The sequence below is a fragment of the Egretta garzetta genome, unplaced genomic scaffold, assembly GCF_000687185.1.
Source record: "Egretta garzetta isolate BGI_Z169 unplaced genomic scaffold, ASM68718v1 scaffold299, whole genome shotgun sequence".
Taxonomy (NCBI): Eukaryota; Metazoa; Chordata; class Aves; order Pelecaniformes; family Ardeidae; genus Egretta; species Egretta garzetta.
In genome coordinates this window covers 666,606-684,875 of record NW_009260696.1, presented here as the reverse complement: position 1 = coordinate 684,875, position 18,270 = coordinate 666,606, and the positions used below count along the sequence as shown (strand labels likewise).

Below are 18,270 nucleotides of genomic sequence, written 5' to 3'. Positions count from 1 at the left end.
TTAATAACTGCTCTGCTGGATGATTTCACTTGTTGTCATGGCACACGTCCATTAATGGAAAACAAATATTCTCTGGAAAATGAAACACAGATCATGGTGCAGTGGCCAGCCAAGTCCTTTTGGCCAGATGCATAAATTAAAGCATATATTAAGTGTCAAGAACTTCAGGTTGCTTGCTGCAAGGCAGTCTTTTTTTTTTTTTTTTTTTTTTTTTTTTTTTTTTTTTTTTTTTTTTGTGTTTTTTTTTTTTTTTTTTTTTTTTTTTTCTTTTTAGTATGGTCTCCTTTTAATGGGGGTTGTTCCCCTACATCTGGAGCTGTGATGTGAGTGTTTTGCCGATAAAGAGTTGCTGGGAGGGTGTTTTCAGCTGGGTTTGGCTTTCCAGGGGTAATGCCTTCTAGCGTGTGCAAGGAAGGTTGAGGGCGTGAAGACAGAAGCGCAGGGCAAGCAGTGCAGGAAAGCTTTGCATTGCAGCAGCCTGACGTGTTTAAAAAATAAAGAATATCCCCGAGGAGCTTTGGTACGCCGAATGTGTTAGTTAAATTAGTATTGAGTGCTCGTACATGGTAAGCCTTCAGAAGTGGGAGAACGTGGGGCTCCAAACGCAGCTTCCCTCTCGAAGGCCCCTTTCTGCTCAGGAACTCAAACGGCGCACACACCATCTGGCATAATCATGGGAAAGGGGGAGAGGGCTTTTTCCCTTCCACCCCCACTCTTCTCTGTTAAAGATCCCGAAGTTCACTTCCTACAATGGGACCGGGTTTCTGCTGTTTAGTTTGGGAAAGCAGCACCTGTAAACTCCCCCCCCCATCCCAGTGCGGTTGAAGGGCTTTGGGTGGGTTCCTTAAGGCTGGGAAAGCAAACGGCACATGGCTACGTGGAGTATCTGTGATGCAGCAGTTAAATTTCACGAGCGTGAATCTCGTTATGTATGGCCGATGGGCCTTACAGTCTGTACACGCTGACGTTTGCTTGGCTCAAAAGTATGTTGTGCGGCTTGTATAGCTTCCCAGGGTAATAACTCAGCAGGGAGTACCTACGGAGCAGACCGGGGGGGAAAGAAGGGGAAGCAAAGCCTACGAAGAGCAAGTTACTACCAGACTCTGTTAAAAACAGTCACCAGTTTTGCTGAGAATCTGACTTTAATCACAGCATTCTTTGTTTTATTTCTTTGACCAGGAGGAAGTTATTGTTTCAATCGGGAGGAAGCATATAAATGGTCTTTAAGGAATTTCTGCATGGGGAGGAAAAGAGATACTGATTTAAAAAACCCAGACCTTTGTCTTAAGTTTGCTGATACAGATCCATGTCTGTCTTCCCAATATTGAAGCAGCAGTAGGTGACTTAGGCCCTTTCCAGATATTTAAGTCACTTCTAGTCTAAAGTTGGCATTTGTCCCCACTACCAAGGGTTTATCCAAAAAAAGCTTATGGATAAAACAACATCCTTTTACTTGCTTCATTCACATGGGAAAATATGGCTGGATTTGATGTTAGAATGGATTTAAAAATTTTTTTATTACTATTTTATTTAACAAATTTGTCTTGCATTTTTGGATTTCAGCCAGGATTTTCCAAATAAAAAGAAATTGGAATGGAATTAAATGAAACGGAATTAAGTACTTATTGCTTCCCTTTCCTCTCAGAAACATCTGACTAGAAATAGGTATAACACAATAAATCAGCTTGCGGCGGCTTCAAGCTAGTGTGTCTGTAGCATCCGCGTTTGTTGTACCTATATATGTGGATGGTATATGGTGGGGTTTAGCACTTATTCTAGGTCTACCTTGAACAGAAGCATTGCATGGGGATTCATTTTTTTAAAAATCAATCTCACGCGTGTATAATTAAATTCCACCCCCTTTCAAACCCACTCATGCACTTGGATTTCTAATGAATAAGCCTGCATATTTATTCATGAAGATTAAAGAACTGTACAGATAGAGGCAGCTGGCTGAACTATTTTTTTTTCCTTTAAATCTGCTGACCTCTGATCAGGAGTAGAGAGGAAACCCTCTCTGGTTCACTTAGGCTGTTTGCAGACTGGGACAGACAAAATGGCTCAGCTGTTTACTGCTTAGGTACAGAATGTGGTTTCATCAAGTGGGATGCAGAGAGGGGAGAAAGCAGTGCTAAAAATGTCCTGTTTATATTTAAAAGATATACAAAACCCACAAAACAACTTGTTTTCAGGGTATGCCTTCAGTGCTGTCTTATTGCAGAGCCCTCCAACATCTGGGCCCTGATTCATGTCCCCTGCTGTGGCTGTGCCGTGGCCAGATGTGACAACCATCTCTGTTTTCCGCAGGCCCTGTTGCTGTTGGGTGGCATTGCTCTTTCCTGCCTCGCTCTGGACCTGCTCTTTCTCTTGTTCTACTCGTTTTGGCTGTGTTGCCGCCATCGGAAGGGCGAAGAACATCTAAATGCTGACTGCTGCTGTACGGCATGGTGTGTCATCATCGCAACCCTGGTGTGCAGGTACGGTCGATGCCTGAGAGGGATCCTCCCTGTTATTTGGGGTGATGTATCCTGTGCGTGCATTGTCACACTTGGTATGCCGTGTCTGTAGTTAATGAATGTTGGCAGTAATCCTTCTTTCCACTTGGTATATGTATGTTTTAAATATCTGTAATGTATTTTCTTCCTTTCTGCCACTTGGCTGAACTGCCTGATGGTTTGAGCAATGTGAGAAGGAATAGCTAATGACTTGCTCTTTGATACTTTGCAAGTGGTAAATCAAGGACACTGTGTCCTCGGGAGCTTATCACTTAAATACGATGGATATAGCTGAAATATTTATCAGGTCTAGATGGAGATTTCTTAGAATCTGGTGTCCAGAAAGAATGACCATGTGGGAGAGTAGGTTAGGAGGAAAGAGGCACAGATGATTCTTTTGGTTTTGGAAGTATTGGTATTTCACTGGAGTGGCCATTCAGATTTTGCAGCCTGTGTAAGACACTACTGCATTTCTTTATCTGTACTAATGTGCTGTCTCCAAGGGTTGCTAGTAATGGTGCTCGTGTCAGCAACGTTTCCTATTATGACTGAGCAATAGAAGCTTTTGGAGGTGAGGTGAAAAGAAGTGTTTCTGAAAACCAAGAAAAATTAAGTAATTGATGGAGAACAAGTGCAAAAGAAGTTAAAACAGGAGAATTCTCATTTTGTTGATGATTTTCTGGGTTGCTTGGTTTCTTTAGTCAACACAGATGAGGATCCCATTTCCTAGAAAGTTAATGATGGGGCATCTGAAAGCAGACACATGTTTGCAAACTTTAGGAAGGAGCCTTGGACTTGGTTTGTTTTGACTTGGGCAGCATGCGTACTCTGAGCTCTATGGATGTGTGCCTGGAGATTGAGCACTGCATTTCTTACCAATTCCAAGCATCATCTGCTCTTGCCCAAGATTCCAGGTGGTCTTAGCTGTCCCTCTTGCAGGGCTGGCAGGTCCAGGATCAGTCCCCTATTCAGGAAGGTCATAACAACGAGACGACTGCATTTTGCAGTGTTTTGTGGTTCACTTTTTGTATTAACCTGCTGATAGGTGATGGATATGGCCTGTGATCTTTTTGGAGGTGAGCATGCTATTCCTTGAAGGCCAGGCTTAGCTGTTCAAGGGCTAGATTGTGCTACTAATGCCTTTGTGTATTTGCTCTTTCGAGGCACATACTTGTGAGAATAGAAAACCCCTGAAGTACAGGAACAAACGCTGCAGAGCAGACATTATGTTGTGAGTTTAGCAGCTGGGGATGGATTTGCCTGTAGAGGCAGGGGCTCAGTGTCGAGGAGGAGAGCAGTGCACTAGCCAACATTGCTGTCTTTGCAGGGAGTTCTGTGCTTTGCTGACTGCAAATAGGTGCCTGGAATGGAAAGGCAAACCAGAGAACAACTTGCAAAGAAGAAATCTCAGCTTCATTTACCTTTCTTTTTAGGGATCTCAGGAGCTTCAGCTGCATCCATTCCAATCCACTGAAAGTGCTGTGGTCCTAATCTTCTCTTACAGAAGCTGTAGCTGATGCTATTTATAGTTGTGCTGCTCCTACAGGCTCTTGTTAGCTATTGTTATGCAGCATGTGTGTCCAAGACAGCTGCTGCAGAGTGTGGTAGTTGTGTTTGTTTTTAATTGTAGAAAGGGTGAGAAGGAGGTATTCTGCACGTCTCCCAGAGCATGTGTGAGACAATTTAAAGTTGGAAGGTCAGCATATAAATTCTGGTAAACTTGACGCAATTCCCAGTCAAGTCTGCAGGCTGGAAAACTGCTTAGGCTTCCTCAAAATCCGAACCATTGGTTCTCCATCTTGGTGTACCATTTTTTTTTCTAAGTATTAAATGCAGGAGTATCCTTGAAACTAAGATTCTCCCTGATTCTACAGTGATATTGGATGAATATTTGTCTTGACTTTTTTTAATTGAGTTGAATTTCCACTCTGAAGTCGGCACGCTTGAGTGATAGCACATTGGTGCCATCCATGACGAGTGAAGGGGCTGCCTGAGTGCTGCCGCTCCCCTGCAAACTCAAGATTGGTTTTCTGCCCCTCTTAGTGCATCGTCATGTCCAGCTGCTCTCAAACTGGTGCCTCTTGATGTTCTGTGCTCCTTGTCTGGCTGGGAATGCAGATATGGCTTCTGACAAGCACAGAATCTAATCTGTGCTAGCAGGAAGTCCCAGTTAGATACCAACAGTTAAAGATTAGTCCACTGGATATATCCTATGCTAGCTGTGCATTACACATAGCAGAAGTGCCAGACTGGCAGATGCTGTTCTGTTTCAGAGTGATGGGGAATAAGGCTGTTCTGAATATCTGTCTGACAGCAGGCTGACCCGGGAGGCAGCTTGCACTATGGGATGCAAGGGGAAAGAAGTCGCTTGGATGCTGAAGCAGCGAGAGGTTCCAAACAGCAACCGGTCTGGTTTGTCCAAGTACCATGAAATGGACTGTTGTCTTCCTAGCTGAGAACTAGTTAACCCTGGTTAAGTCCAGCGGTGTCTAGTAGATGCTTATCTAGGTAGTACTTAATCCCAGAGGGCTGTTTGTACTATGAATCCTGCTGAGTACTATGGATCACTTGTTCCTAATGACTCAGTATTTCCTGCTTTTTTTTTTAAAGCAGGAAGGCATAACTGGTTAACAGGAGCCCTCCAACAAAATATCTCTCTAATGACTCTTTCCAGTTGCTCTAGCCACAAAGCTGCAGGAATGGTTTGCCTAGACTGTTCCTTGAATACTTAGTTCTTCTAGTCCTTACCAATTTTAATCGGTTTCTGTGTATGGGGAGTTGTCTTATAAATCATTTCATCTACACTTAAGTGACCCTAACTCTCCCAGAAGGGAGCTCGGCTCCAAAGGTGGGTAGGAAGCTTCATGGAGAGGATACCTGAAAGAAACGGGTACAAATAGATGGTGAAAACTTGCTTTCTCAAGTGCCAGTAATAGCGCTTTCCCTTGGTGCGAAAGTGCAAGGTGGTAATTAGACAGACAAATTAACATTCCTCCTGAGAACATGAAGTCTAAAAAGGGCTCTCCTTATGAAGTCCCTGTAATTAAAGATGACTTGGTGTAGTTAGATTATTCATTTCTAAGGATGTGATGTGAATGGCTAGCGTTCATCTTTTCAGACTGGTGACTGGATACCCAGAGGGGTTTTCGCTGTGTGTGCGTGGGTATTACAACGGCAGGATTTCTCCACCAGACGGCATATATATGCTCTCTGTATCAGATTAACACTCAGCTGTTCATGTATACCTTGTGTAATCCAGAAAACGTGGGGTTTTTTGCAGGTCATGTTGCAAGCCAGTTTGGAATTAGACTTGATTTTTCTTTTCTGGTTCTTTATCAGGGGATGTCCTAAGCCCATGTGACTCTTGCATATAAACAACAGGAAAGCTGTTGTCCAGACTTGAATTTCTTGAGTCTTGCTGAAAAGTGATACTGAAGTGTGTGTACACAACCTGCAGAATTTTACATCACTCTGTTTTATCTGTAGGAAGACACAGAAATCACGGCATGCTGCTCTTCTGCCTCACGTCATGTAACTCTGAAGAGCTGGTCTGTCTCTAGTGTGTTTCTGTGGGTGTGCACTGGTGATGATAATGTTTATCTCAGGAGTGCAGTGGGTTTTTGACTCAACCTAAGTGGGTTTACTAAAACTCACCAAAATGACTGAGTAGCCAAGTGGCTTTTAAAATGCAATATTGAACAGCAGGAGTAACTTTTTAAATGGCCTTGATATTTTTTTTATTATTATTATTATTTTTTTTTTAAGATTTTTATTTTAAAATGTGAGTGAGAAAGAAGGCGTGGGAGAGGTGGGGTTAGTGGAAGCAACAGGAGACTGACAAAGGTAGGTTTGGGAGGAAGAACTGAGGATGGGATGGTGCGGATTCAGGAGGGGAGAGGGGTGTGTGTGCTAGGGAGGGGAGTGCGACAGAAACAAGAATAGCAGAAGCGGAGATGACTTTCCTGTAGAAGCGCTGAAAATGCGTTGGAGTATCTTCCAGAGGGTGCTAGGGTGGAAAAAAGCTGTGTCATTCAGGAATGCTGGTTTTGTATCCACACTGCGTGACAGAAATGCAGGCTTCCCCATTGGGCGATGATTTTGTCATCCTGTACTGGTGAGGAGATGGATCTGCTGTATCTTGGGCTACTGAGCCTCCTGGGGTTTGTGCAAGAAGCCATGTGATCTGTCCTGACCTCAAGGACTTACCGCTGTTGGGTTAAGACGAGTTGATCTATTTTTACTTTAAAAGAATGCGCTTAAATAGAAGGAGCCCCTCTGTTTCCCTTTAATCAAATAAAAGGTAGTTAAAAACTAGTGCAAATCCTTAAATCTGCTTTAAACAATAGCAACTTATACCAGTGTGTGTAGGCAGGGATTTGAAACAACTGTTGGCTTTAGATGAAGCCAAATGCAAACAGAAGACTAAACAGCAGTGGTTCATCTCCTCTTACCCCCCCACTGCCTGCCCTTCAGCTCTGCCCCTCCTCAGCCACAGCATGGGTCTGGGCAGCTGCCCCCAGCCTGGGCTTTGGGGATGGTTTCCTTCCCTCTGTAGCATGATAGAAAGGGGAGCTGCCACAAAACTGTACAGCTTGCTCCTAGGAGAAGGAATGGCTGTGTAAGCGGCTCTTGCTAGTAGAAGGTGTGAAAGCAGAGCTGGCTTTTGCTGGGCAGTAGTGGAATAATTAATACTTTATGTGTAGTTTCCAGTGAATGTGATGTGCATGTCTAGAGGAATTGTTACTTGAATTCAATGGCTTTTATCCAAATTCCTGTCGCTCTAGTGTTTTCTAATAGCAACTGTGCCTAGAGGGTTAAGGGCAGCTGAAGCTGTGGTTCACGCAGGGCTGGACGGGAAGCCTACGAGGACGGCGGCTGGGGTGGTTCTGCCTTGCATAGGGTAACGAGTTTCAAGTCTCTTGCCTGTAGTTGCTAGCACTTCATAAATGGTACCTTTGAGTCAACTGACAAATATACCTGTGCTGGATCGTTAAGGACAAGATGACTGCTGCTCCTTCGGAGTGCTGTTTCTGAGTCTTTTCCACCAAAACGGTGCTACTGTGCTGGGAATACTGAGAGCCACGCAGCAGGTTTTGGGCACTTACCAAGCCTTTGCTGAAAGAATAGGCTCCTAGTAGCTGTAACAGGCTGAATAAAAATCACTCACCAATTAAAAAGGGGTCAGATACGCATATTCAATGTCAAGAATGTTCTGGAATTTATTTGGTGTCTGTAGTAGAAACAACTGTTAAACTCAGGAGAATCAAAGGGTCTGCCTGAATTTGTTTGCTCTGATAAGACAAGGGGAAATTCAAGCCAGAGGTTTGTAACCGCCACGGTGGGATGCTGAGCTACCTTATCCTGGGCGTAACTCTGGATCTGTAATCTCTCTAGTTCAGGGGGAGAGGGGTGTGTGTGGTGGTGGTTGGGTTTTATTTTGGTTTTTTTTTTTTATCCCCTTCACCCCTGTGCATCTTATCAAGCTCTGATAATAGCTGCAACCAGGGAGGAATGCATAGGGTTTTTCTCTCTTTAATTAACAGCATAATTTGCATTAGGAAAATGTTTGAGGAATGGTGTTCGTGAAGAAAGAGGCTGATTTCTTGCATTAGTACTAAATATTAAGAGTTGCATATCTGCTGCCTCTCATTCTGTATATGATGTAGGCTGCCTCCTGTCCCTAGAAGACTCTTCAGCTGAGGCTTTTATGGGCCAAGCTCTCTATAATTTATGGAGATTCAATTGTTGGAAAAAGCATGAGGCTGACACAGATTTTCATAGTGGATCCGCTTCCAGTGGTTCTGAAGTGGATGAACCCTGGAAAGGAGGGATGGATGCTGTCTTCCTGCAGGAGAGGAGCGAGAGCAGAAACAGTCATTTGGACTGCAGATTGATGTATGTGCCAGAGCAAATCTGTGCAAGGGTCTGTTATCTAGACAAAGCCCACAGATCTGGGCTTGGGTTCATTTCCCAGCTGGGTGGTGGTGAAGAATGCCTAATATCCTCTAGTGACCCTTCCTGTTAAACAAAGGCACTACACTTACTTGTTCTGAAAGCTGTTGTTTGGCTTGTCTCTTTTATTCCTCCTTCAAGCCAACTCTGAGGGCAGTGCTATAACCCAAGCACGGAGTTGTTGTGAAGAAAATAAATGTTTCATCCAGACTATCTTTAGATTTACACCAAAACCGTCACCATCATCTTCCTTTCCACTATCACAAACTCAACCTTGGTGTCTTGAGAACTTTCCCAGAAAAGATCCTAGGTGCTCTGAAGCTAAACATGACATGAGAATAGGAAATTTGTGTCTTGGTAACGTTTGTTTCCTCTTTGTTCAGTTGTGTGACCAGTTCACAAGTTCTTTGCTCCTCTATTATTAGAAAAAATGAGTTTGGGAAGAGGAACTGTGAGTTCCTGCAGGGATGTCATAGTAGAAGAGGTATCACTGACTTGCATGAGATAATCTCCTGATTGCAACTCATTTACAGGATCTTCCTCCTTTAAGTGAGGCTTAAGCTAATATGGTTTACTTCATAATTGGGGCAGACTGATATGTGTGGACAGTTATGGCAAATCAGCTGATAAGTGGTAATTTGCTAAGCAGCTGGAGTTGAATTGTGTCTGCAAGCTTGAAATTCACTTGCTTTAAAAATAAATAAGCCTTTTGTTCCAGTAAGTTATTAAGCTTTCCTTCCCAGTACTCTAAATCAGTGCGACACAAATGCTTCTAATAGGAAGATAAATCAAGATAGATGATATTCGTAGATATTTCACTTGTAGGGAAGAGGGCATGGATAATGTATCTAGAGGAACCACCACCATGGGGAAGTAGTCAATGCAAGCTCTTTGTGTTCTGCTTTTTTTTAAAAAAAAAAAAAAAAAAAGTAACAAAACAATCTGTATTTCATGTCCAGAGAAGGCATGTGCCTCCTGACATAGCAATGGTAGCTCTTGCAGGGGCCACTGGAGAGACACGTGGCTGGCTGGATTTCTGGTTGCCCATGGCTAGATCTGAACTCTCTAACATATTTTCGTTATTGGACCGTAAATGAAACCTACACACTGAGAAGGACTGGTGTTCCACTGTTGTTCATATGGATGCTATACAGAGAATTGGTGGCTGTGTGGAAGACAGGGGTGTGTTTACAGGTGAATTTTTTTAGTGGTTGCTGAGGAGCATGACTACCCCCGCTACCCTTTGTGGAGACACACTGCTTCCCTTTCTGTGGAAGGTGCTGATGGGACTATGAAGGGTGCTGTAGTAGCAAGCCGTGTGTTGTCTAGCTTGCCTTTTAGCTTTAACTCTACCCTTTTTTGCTTTCTTTCACCGCAGTGCTGGAATTGCTGTTGGCTTCTATGGGAATGGAGAGACCAGTGATGGCATTCACCGGCTGACGTACTCGCTACGCCATGCAAACCGCACTGTGGCAGGCGTCCAAGACCGGGTAAGCAGTAGGGGAGAGACACTAGCAAATGGGGAGTGTGGGAATGAGCAGACTTGCTCAGCACCCCTTCTTTTGAATCTGGCTGCGCCTGTCTCTTCCTCTTTTTTTGTTAGCCTCTGGGCTTAGAGATGTGCTAAAATTTCCATTAATGGAGTGGTGCTTTCTTCAGCTTTTCTAAAAATATCAAAGCAAACACAGCTTGTTAAGTGAAGTCTTCTCTTTGCTAGGTTTAAAACCAGCTTCTCATCAGCTCTCTTCCACGCCCGGAAGAGGAGGCAAGCCAAAGCAGACAAGTCTCTTAATAAAATGTATCATTTTAGTACAATCAGTTGCTGCTGTGCTTACCTCTAATTTCATGGTATCATTCTGCAACCCGGATGGCTGCAAAATGTGTACATGTGTTAAAGGCTCAGCTGAGATGCCGTCATTGGACTACTTGCAAACAATCTACTTTAGAGATGCTTAGAAGTTACTTTTGAAGGGTAAGCAGTCTGAGCCTCTTAAGACAAAGGACTGGTAGGTAATCTGGAGGAGCTGTCCGTAACTTGCTAGTAAGGATGAATCCTCTTTTACTTCCTTGACTTCCTGTCTTTTAGTTATTTTTATTGGGTTTTTTTTGCTGTACAATAGGTGTTAGATACCGCAGTGGCCCTCAACCAAACAGTGGAACCAAACTTGCTCATCCTGGAGGAGATGTTCACAAAGCAGACAGACTACCTGCACATTGTCCAGAAACTGCAAGGTCTTTTGGATGATCTGGTCAGGCAAACCACTGAGATCCCCTTTTGGAAGAATGAAGAGCTGTCTCTGGAGGACCTGGCAATTCAGATTGACCTCTACGACTGGTACAGGTGTGTAGCATGCTGTAGTGTGGTGGTTGTGGCATCAATTTTGGCCTGTTTTGCAACAGTGATGTGTGTATTCTGGGTGGCTGAGCCAAAGGCTGCATATATTACTGCAGGTGTTCATGGCCCACCGAGCTGATTTGATTCTTACAGCAAAACTGCATTGAATTTAAATCAAAATGCATGGCAACAACTTTTTTCTTAACTGTGTTTACCACCACCCAAAGGGAAACTTACTCTCAGTGTACAAAAGCTGTAGCTTTTTTAACACTGAGGAGAAAAACAGCCACAGAGATAGCTACTCTTGTGTCCTAATGTCCTAACTTATGTGCATTGTAGTTGTATGACACATTGGCTAAATAGAGTGGAAAACTGAACTAGTTCCATATGTTAATACCGTACCCTAACATTCCTTTTTATTAAACTTCAATGAAAGACTGCATCCAATGTATTCCACAAAAGAAAACCTCTATTCCACCCATGTGGAATAACTGAAGTGTTTTCTAACAAATGTCTAGGAAGTTCAAGAAGCTGCAATGCTTGTTCTTTACCTGATGGTGTCCAGTTGTGTTGTCAACAACGGTGTATGCTGGGCATGTTGTGTAAGTGCTTTTACCTGCCTTGACTCCAGACCCAGCAAATATCCAAAGCTCTCTGGAGATTAATCATTAGTGGTGGCTTTTATTTGAACACAAGGTCTCCGTTTTTTTCCCATGAGTCATACTAGCTTCTTGATCTGTACCTTTTATACACCAGTTTTCCTTTGCAGACTATGTGTTGGGTTTTTTTTTTGCTGCAGGTGGCTGGGATACCTGGGCCTGCTCCTGTTCCATGTCCTGATTTGTTTGCTGGTGCTCTTTGGGCTCATTAGAAACTCCAGGGCCATTCTTATGGGGTAAGTCCTGATGCAGGCACCATGCATAAAGGAAGGTCAGCTGAATGCAAGTGCCTGCTAGTGTAAACCTCTAGTCTCTTGTCAGCTGATTTCAAGGACTTCTGAGACTGACGAGCTTCAATTTGCCACTCGGTATAGACAGATTTTGTAGAGTGTAGCTCTATGGATAAGATTAGGGCTATGTGAGAGATGCTCACAGGAGGGTTCTTGAGCTATAAAATGCAATGGTACTGGTGTCTGTTGCTTTTGCATTGAAGACAGGGAACTCATCTGGGAGGTCTGCCTTTTGCTGTGTAGCATTGGTAGCCTGTTTTCTGGGAGACAGTAATATGAACATTATCCCTTAAATTTACAGGCTTTAAAAATCTCCCTTTAGTTCTCTGTAGTTTTGAAGGCATTTGTTAATCCATGATAAGCATTGCATGTGTCTGGTAGCATGCTTTTTTGTCACGATCTGTTCTTGTTTACCTTTGGCTGTCACACCTGAAGAAATGTTAAACTGAGAACAAGCAATGGTTTGTACAGTTATGAGGAGGAGTCTTGTTGCCATGGTACTACAATTTTAATGCACGTCTATTTCTAAAAAGCACTGCAAATGTTGCCATGCTCAGGCCCCATTACAAGAAAAAATATTCCTCTCCCTATCTTACAGCTTGGTTTAGCTTGGCATATTTGGCAAAGATACTGGTATCACAAACACAGTGACAGTTTGACAGCTGACATGGCCAAGAGTTTATCCTGGTGTACATGGTGATGCCATTAATAATTGGAATGCAATTCAGATTTATTATTTGCCAGATGACTTCATACCTGGCAGGTTATACAGACAAAAGTCCAAGTGTATGCACAGATGGTAAACCCAGGGTTTAAATTAGAATCTCATTCCCCGTTAGCCAGAAGTTCATATTAAGGCATTCCCCAAAGGGAGCACATGGCATAAAGAAGCAAGTGTATCACAGCTAAGCAAGATGGTGAAATGCCAGTTTTAGATCTTTTAGCCAAGCAATCAGTTACTGACTCAGTCATCTTCATTTAAAGTAAAACAATAAATGTGTCTTATTGAACTGATTACCATCGTCAGCTGGAGGCACCAAATCATGTTGTCCTTATGTTGTAAAACCGCAGAGCCTTGCTGATCCATGGCTGGTAATTTTTGCATCCATTTGGAAAAAGCATAATAAAGTCTTTAGCCATCTTATTCCAGAGTGCTGCAGAGGTCAGTCTGGTGAAGCTCCATTACTTCTGCAAGATGAGCTACAGATCCATTCAGAGAATGGGGATTACTCAGAATTAAAATAAGTTGGCAAACTGAGGGATAGATTTTTATTTATTTTAAATGTAGGCCCATAGATTTATTTTTTTAAAGCTCCAGTCTTCAACGAGACAAATGTAGCAGAAAAGAGGCAAGTTCCTTCCTTAAGAGATGCTTGCAGTAGGTTTGAGTAAAGAATATCTCAGTTATGAACAGGTTTTTGTTTTGTCTTCTTCAAGTGGTGGGCGGGAGGAACCTATCTGTGTTCAAAGCCTGAAGGAAAAAGCATCCCTGAGAGAGCAAGCCAGTGTCCCTTCACTTTGAAGACAGGGGTACATAAAATGAAACTGCTTATTAGTCTGCATCTCCATACCTGAGGGAATTGGGGAGCACTTTTGCCTACGTATCTCTTGTACTCATACTGACAGGAAAGGTGAAGGGCTAATGTGCTGGTTGGGGAAGTGCAAAAGCCTTTTCCATCGGTGTGTGCTAGCTGAATGTTACTGAGACCGCTGCTCTGTCAACCCCTCTGCCTTGTGTCTGCCTGATAGCAGACATTTCCCACTATTTCTGTTGGTAACGAGGTCCAGCTATCAGAACAAAACTTTGAAATCTGTGCAGAGATGGACTCGCATTGCAGTGGTGGGCACCTAAACTGTTGCTCTGAACTGTTTGCCTGCGGGTCTCTCTCCTGATGCTGTGTGGGATGCTTCAGTGCTGTTCAGGTGCACACAGCTTGGTACCAAAGTCAGGTGTCCTGACAGGGGCTGAGTGTTCCCTCTCACTGTCTGTAGCCCTGCAGTGCTTACACCTGACAACCTCATTTACTCCAGAAACAGGAGAGATTTGCCCAATTTTGGATCAGTATGTTTTTGTGGGTTTTTCTTGATCTGGCATGTTTTTCTCTGAATATCTTTGGACTGAGAAAGTCAAGTCCAGAATGGGAATAGTGGAAGTGACGGGATTGCAGTTATCCATCTTTCAATCTGCCTTCCCTACAGCCACCCCTTTGTCTTTGTGCCTTTGTTTTCCCTGCTAGAAGCAGGGTAAAACTTTGCTTCCACCCTTTTCTTCCTTCCCCTGCAACCCCAGGGCCAGGTAAAGTGTGAACCAGCTACTGGACATAAACTTCTCTGGTGCTGTCCACAATGTATAAAATGGGTTGGTTTATCTGAAGATACAGTGGTTGACAGTTTCTTGGTTTTGGTAATCGCTTTGGACTCCAAATGATACATCTTGTGAAAGGATCTGTTTGAAATCAGAGCTTCTACATCTGCCATCTGTCTGTCTCCCACAGGGTGTGCTTGCTGGGGGTGTTTGCCCTGATTGTCAGCTGGGGATCCTTGGGTCTGGAGTTGGCTGTCGCTGTGGTAAGTGGCTCAGATCCAGGTCCCATTCACCCTTTGCTGCAGGTTTATCAGACACAAGATTAATGGTACGCTGCGCCTGTTTTATAGCGCATCTTGCTCTAAGTAGCTGTCCTAGCAATTTGCATCTATGAAAAGTACAGAGCTCCCCTTTCCTCCGTGGTGTGGTGTGCTAGCTGGTAACTGCTGCGCTTGTGTAAAGCAGTGCTAGTGGGGATGACGATGAGAGACTTCAGCTTCTGAAACACCCTGAGAGCAGAGAGTTCCCTGATGTTAACCTGGCTCAACTGCTCTTTGATACTGGTGTTTTTTGATATTCCTTTTCCCTTTTGTCTTTCATTTGTTTAGGGCTCCAGTGACTTCTGTATTAACCCCGATGCTTATGTCTCCAAAGTGGTTGAAGAGAATTCGGTGCTTAGTGCTGGTAAGTGCTGGGACTGGCTTTGGCATGTGGTACGGCAGCTCCAGCTGTCACACAGGAGCGTGGCAGTGGCTGAGAACTTAAGGCTGTGTTTGGAACAGAGGAGCTTGCATACAGTGGGGAAAGCATATGTGTGTGGAGCTCTGGAAAACCAACATTCTTCCCAAAGAAGCATTTCTAGTCTGGTTGAAGTGCATGTATGCTTTTTTTTCTGTCAGAAGAGCCTTCGGAACGTTTCTTCTGTCTCAGCCCTTAGGTGATGTGGTGGAACAACAGAAGTCCCTCGATTATTTTGCTTTAAGTGTAGCACTCATGAATCTTGTTTTTCCTCTCTTAAGTGACAGAACCGTGGCAATAGCAGTGTGCAGTTTGAGTTGTAATTTTGAAAACTTGCTCTTAGGACTGTACTCCTGAATCTAGAATACTTACTTTTTATGCCTGTTATCAACAAGCATATATAATTTTTTCTCTTAATGGTGGCTATAAATTAGGAGTCTCTTTAAAGCTAATTTAAAGGGTAAATGAATGGAAACAGCCACAAAGAGGAATATGAATTTCCCTTTCCATTATAAATGCAGAATTTTCACTGCTTTGTTTATCCTGTTCCACTTAAAGCAATATGCCTGCACCACAGTGGCATCCAGCTGAAGCACTGATGGATTTTGGGTTGTTTGCTCCTAATTTAGACTGAAGTGGTTGATGAGATGAAGGGTGCCTCCAATTTGGACCTCTGGGAGACAAAAGTGGTTCAGAACTGTGGCTTAACAAAAAAGTGGTTGGGTGCCTCCCAGCAGAGATATCATAAGTGCTAAAAAGGAAAAGTATTTTTCAGGACTGAGTTTCCTGCTTGGATAACAAAGTTAACTCTTCTTTTCTCCTACTTTATCTCCCCCTGATAGTTCCTCTGTATAGTTCTGTGTATGATAAAACACAAATAACTAATGACAGTGATCTGAAAGAACAACAATGTGGGGTTTTCCTGGTTCTTATTTAGTGGAATCAGAGAATTTTTGCCTTGTGTATAGAAGGTCTAATGTATGGCCACGTGCTTAGCCAAATGCTGCCCCTTACTGTGCAACTGGTAGGGAATTAGGTATGTAGCTATGGCTGAGGACGCAGGGATTAGAAGCAATAAGAAATGTTTATGTCTGGAGGCAGAATGTAGTCTAGAAGAGTATGTGCAGGTTGATGTTACCACCCTACAGCTTATTTTTGGAATGCCTTATTTATTGATTTCCTGGGAAGGAGAGGATAGAGCCAGGCAGCTCAATACAGAAGGGTCTTTGTTACAGAGAAATGCAATAAGGGAAGAGAATGAGTGCTTAACACTGCACAAGATGAAAATCCTCTCTTGGCTGTGGAGGTGACAAAGATGTGGCTTCAGGTGCAAAGTTAGTCTCCTAGTTGTTCAAGGAGACAAACAGGTCAGTGAGGCCAAGAGGAAATATCTGATGCTAACGCCAGCTGTGCCTGTAATAATTTGGTAACCCAAATCACCTCTGGAGCATGTTTGGTAACAATTAGATTGACCCTGGGAAACAGAAGAAATGCCCCTTTGTGCTGCTACTCCATTTCAGTTGTCCTTGTCTGCTTGGCTCCTGCAGTTTTTCTTTAATCAGTATCATGCATTTGGACACTAACGGTGAGTGCAGGACTGACATTCCTGTCCCTCCTCCTGCTTCCCCCAGCAGAGACAGTCAGCTCCCCCGGGTGAAATCAGGCTCTGTTCTGGCAGCACCATCAGTTACAACAGTTGTTAAGGCTCCATAAATACCAGTGAATGGGTCTAAGCGAAATGCTGAAGAGGAGGAAGACCAGGTGTTGCCACAGGCTTGAGTTGGAAGGGTGGCCCCTTCCGTGGGTTGCTGGTGTGTCAGCTCCCTGCTGTTAGGCAGCCGTTGAGTGTTCGTGAGCGCCTCTTCCTTTTTTCAGAAGGAAATCTGTCTAACTTCTGAGCCTGCCATCTCACTAGGCAGCTGGTTGGGAGATGATCGAATGTTCTGCCTTCCCATGTGGATTTTCACTACTGTGTCATAGTTTGTGATCAGGAAGCTACAGAAATAGCTCTTGGTCCCCGATGCTGGGACCATCCCGCGCACCTGAGCAGGAAGGAAAATCGCAACACAAGGACTGCAGTGTGGCACTGCTCAATGATGCTTTGAATAATTGCTCAATCCCAATAATGGCTCCTTAAAAACATCTTTAAAAGTCTGAAATAAGTGTTGGTATCTATTAATATCCTTGGTTGTAAACTGTAGCAGCTGCTTTGTGATCAGTTGAGCCATTTATACAAGAGTGGTGAACTTGAGGAGGCAGGGCAGGCAGCTGGGAGCCAGCATTGATGCTGTTGTTTCGGAGGAAGCTGCTCTGTTTGAAGGCTCCCAATTCTAGTGCATGGACCCTCCACACTCTGCGTTTGCTGCCTCTGCTTTGTGGGAGGCGGTCTCTGATGTTAACAGCAGTATAGACAGATGAGGCAGAAACACTTTTAAGATTGCTCCAGCTAGTTTCGCCAGAGCATATCTGACCATGAATTTTTCAGTTCAGAAAAGAGATGACTAAGAGAGGGTGTGAGTCTATGGAGGGGCTCAGGTAGTCCATGAAAGAAGAATCCTTTGGGAGTCACCATTATATGTAGGAATCGCATCTACCTTGAGAACCACTTGAGCTGAAGTTGGACTGAGAGGGCACTTATGTTTCCAGTCTTGCCTAGGTGTCTGCTTTTGGCCAGTGCTGGGGTATGGCACACTGGACTAGGTGCTGCCATCTGTTTTTAAGGATGTAAGAACCAACAAGTCATCTTAAGAAGCTTTGTAGTGCTGGATCAATTTTTCCATTTAATCACTACTTTTAGTTGTTCTTAAGTATAATGTGTTGTAATATTCCCAGCCCTATGCTCTGGCATTCAGACTAAGGCTGAGTCATCTAGGTTTGCATATTTGCAATGCTTTTTTGTTGGTGGTGGTTATAGTAGTTTTCACAGAAAAATAACTGTGTTGGGTACTGGGCAACTAGTGTGTTAATATTCCTGTTTGTATATTAATTGCTGTTTGCAAATCTAAATAGAATTAATGGAGCTGAGAATAATCTGATTAAGTGCATTATTATTGTTGTCATGTTTTTAGCTGGAGAAGAGATGTCCTTGTTTTGTAGATAAAATGCACTGCATTAAAAAAAGGAGAGGGAATGGGGGGCAAAGAGCCTTAATGCAGATTTCCTGGAGAAGGAGAGACTTAAATCATTTTGCAGAAGAGGCTGATACATGTGCCTAACTCGTCCAGTATTCATTAATTTAGATAAAGCCAATGGAGCTGAACAGTGGCTGTATAATGGGCTCCTGCTGCTAGTAAAAAGACTTGGTGCAGCCAAGATGTTTATTTTCAAAGCAGGAGGCCATCTTCAAGTCTCATTCTTTTTCACTGATATTATGTTGTTATCAGATGACTTACTGCATAAAATTAAATAAAAAGGCACAATCTGTCTAAACAACAGGAAGAGCTTTCTCCAGATTCTCTTACTAGAAATCTGCATGGTGAACAGCCACTCGCTTCAT

General features: G+C 43.4%; 1 protein-coding gene across 1 annotated transcript in view; it reads left to right on the top strand.

Moving 5' to 3' along the window:
- Positions 1–869: 869 nt before the first annotated feature.
- The window catches only part of TTYH3 (tweety family member 3), a 40,584-nt gene continuing 23,183 nt past the window's right edge, over positions 870–18,270 (top strand). The window contains exons 1-7 of the mRNA XM_035901336.1: positions 870–929; positions 2,308–2,477; positions 9,826–9,937; positions 10,568–10,788; positions 11,582–11,677; positions 14,227–14,299; positions 14,645–14,720. Coding sequence (XP_035757229.1) covers positions 870–929; positions 2,308–2,477; positions 9,826–9,937; positions 10,568–10,788; positions 11,582–11,677; positions 14,227–14,299; positions 14,645–14,720 — 808 coding nt within the window. The remainder of the gene's footprint in view (positions 930–2,307; positions 2,478–9,825; positions 9,938–10,567; positions 10,789–11,581; positions 11,678–14,226; positions 14,300–14,644; positions 14,721–18,270) is intronic.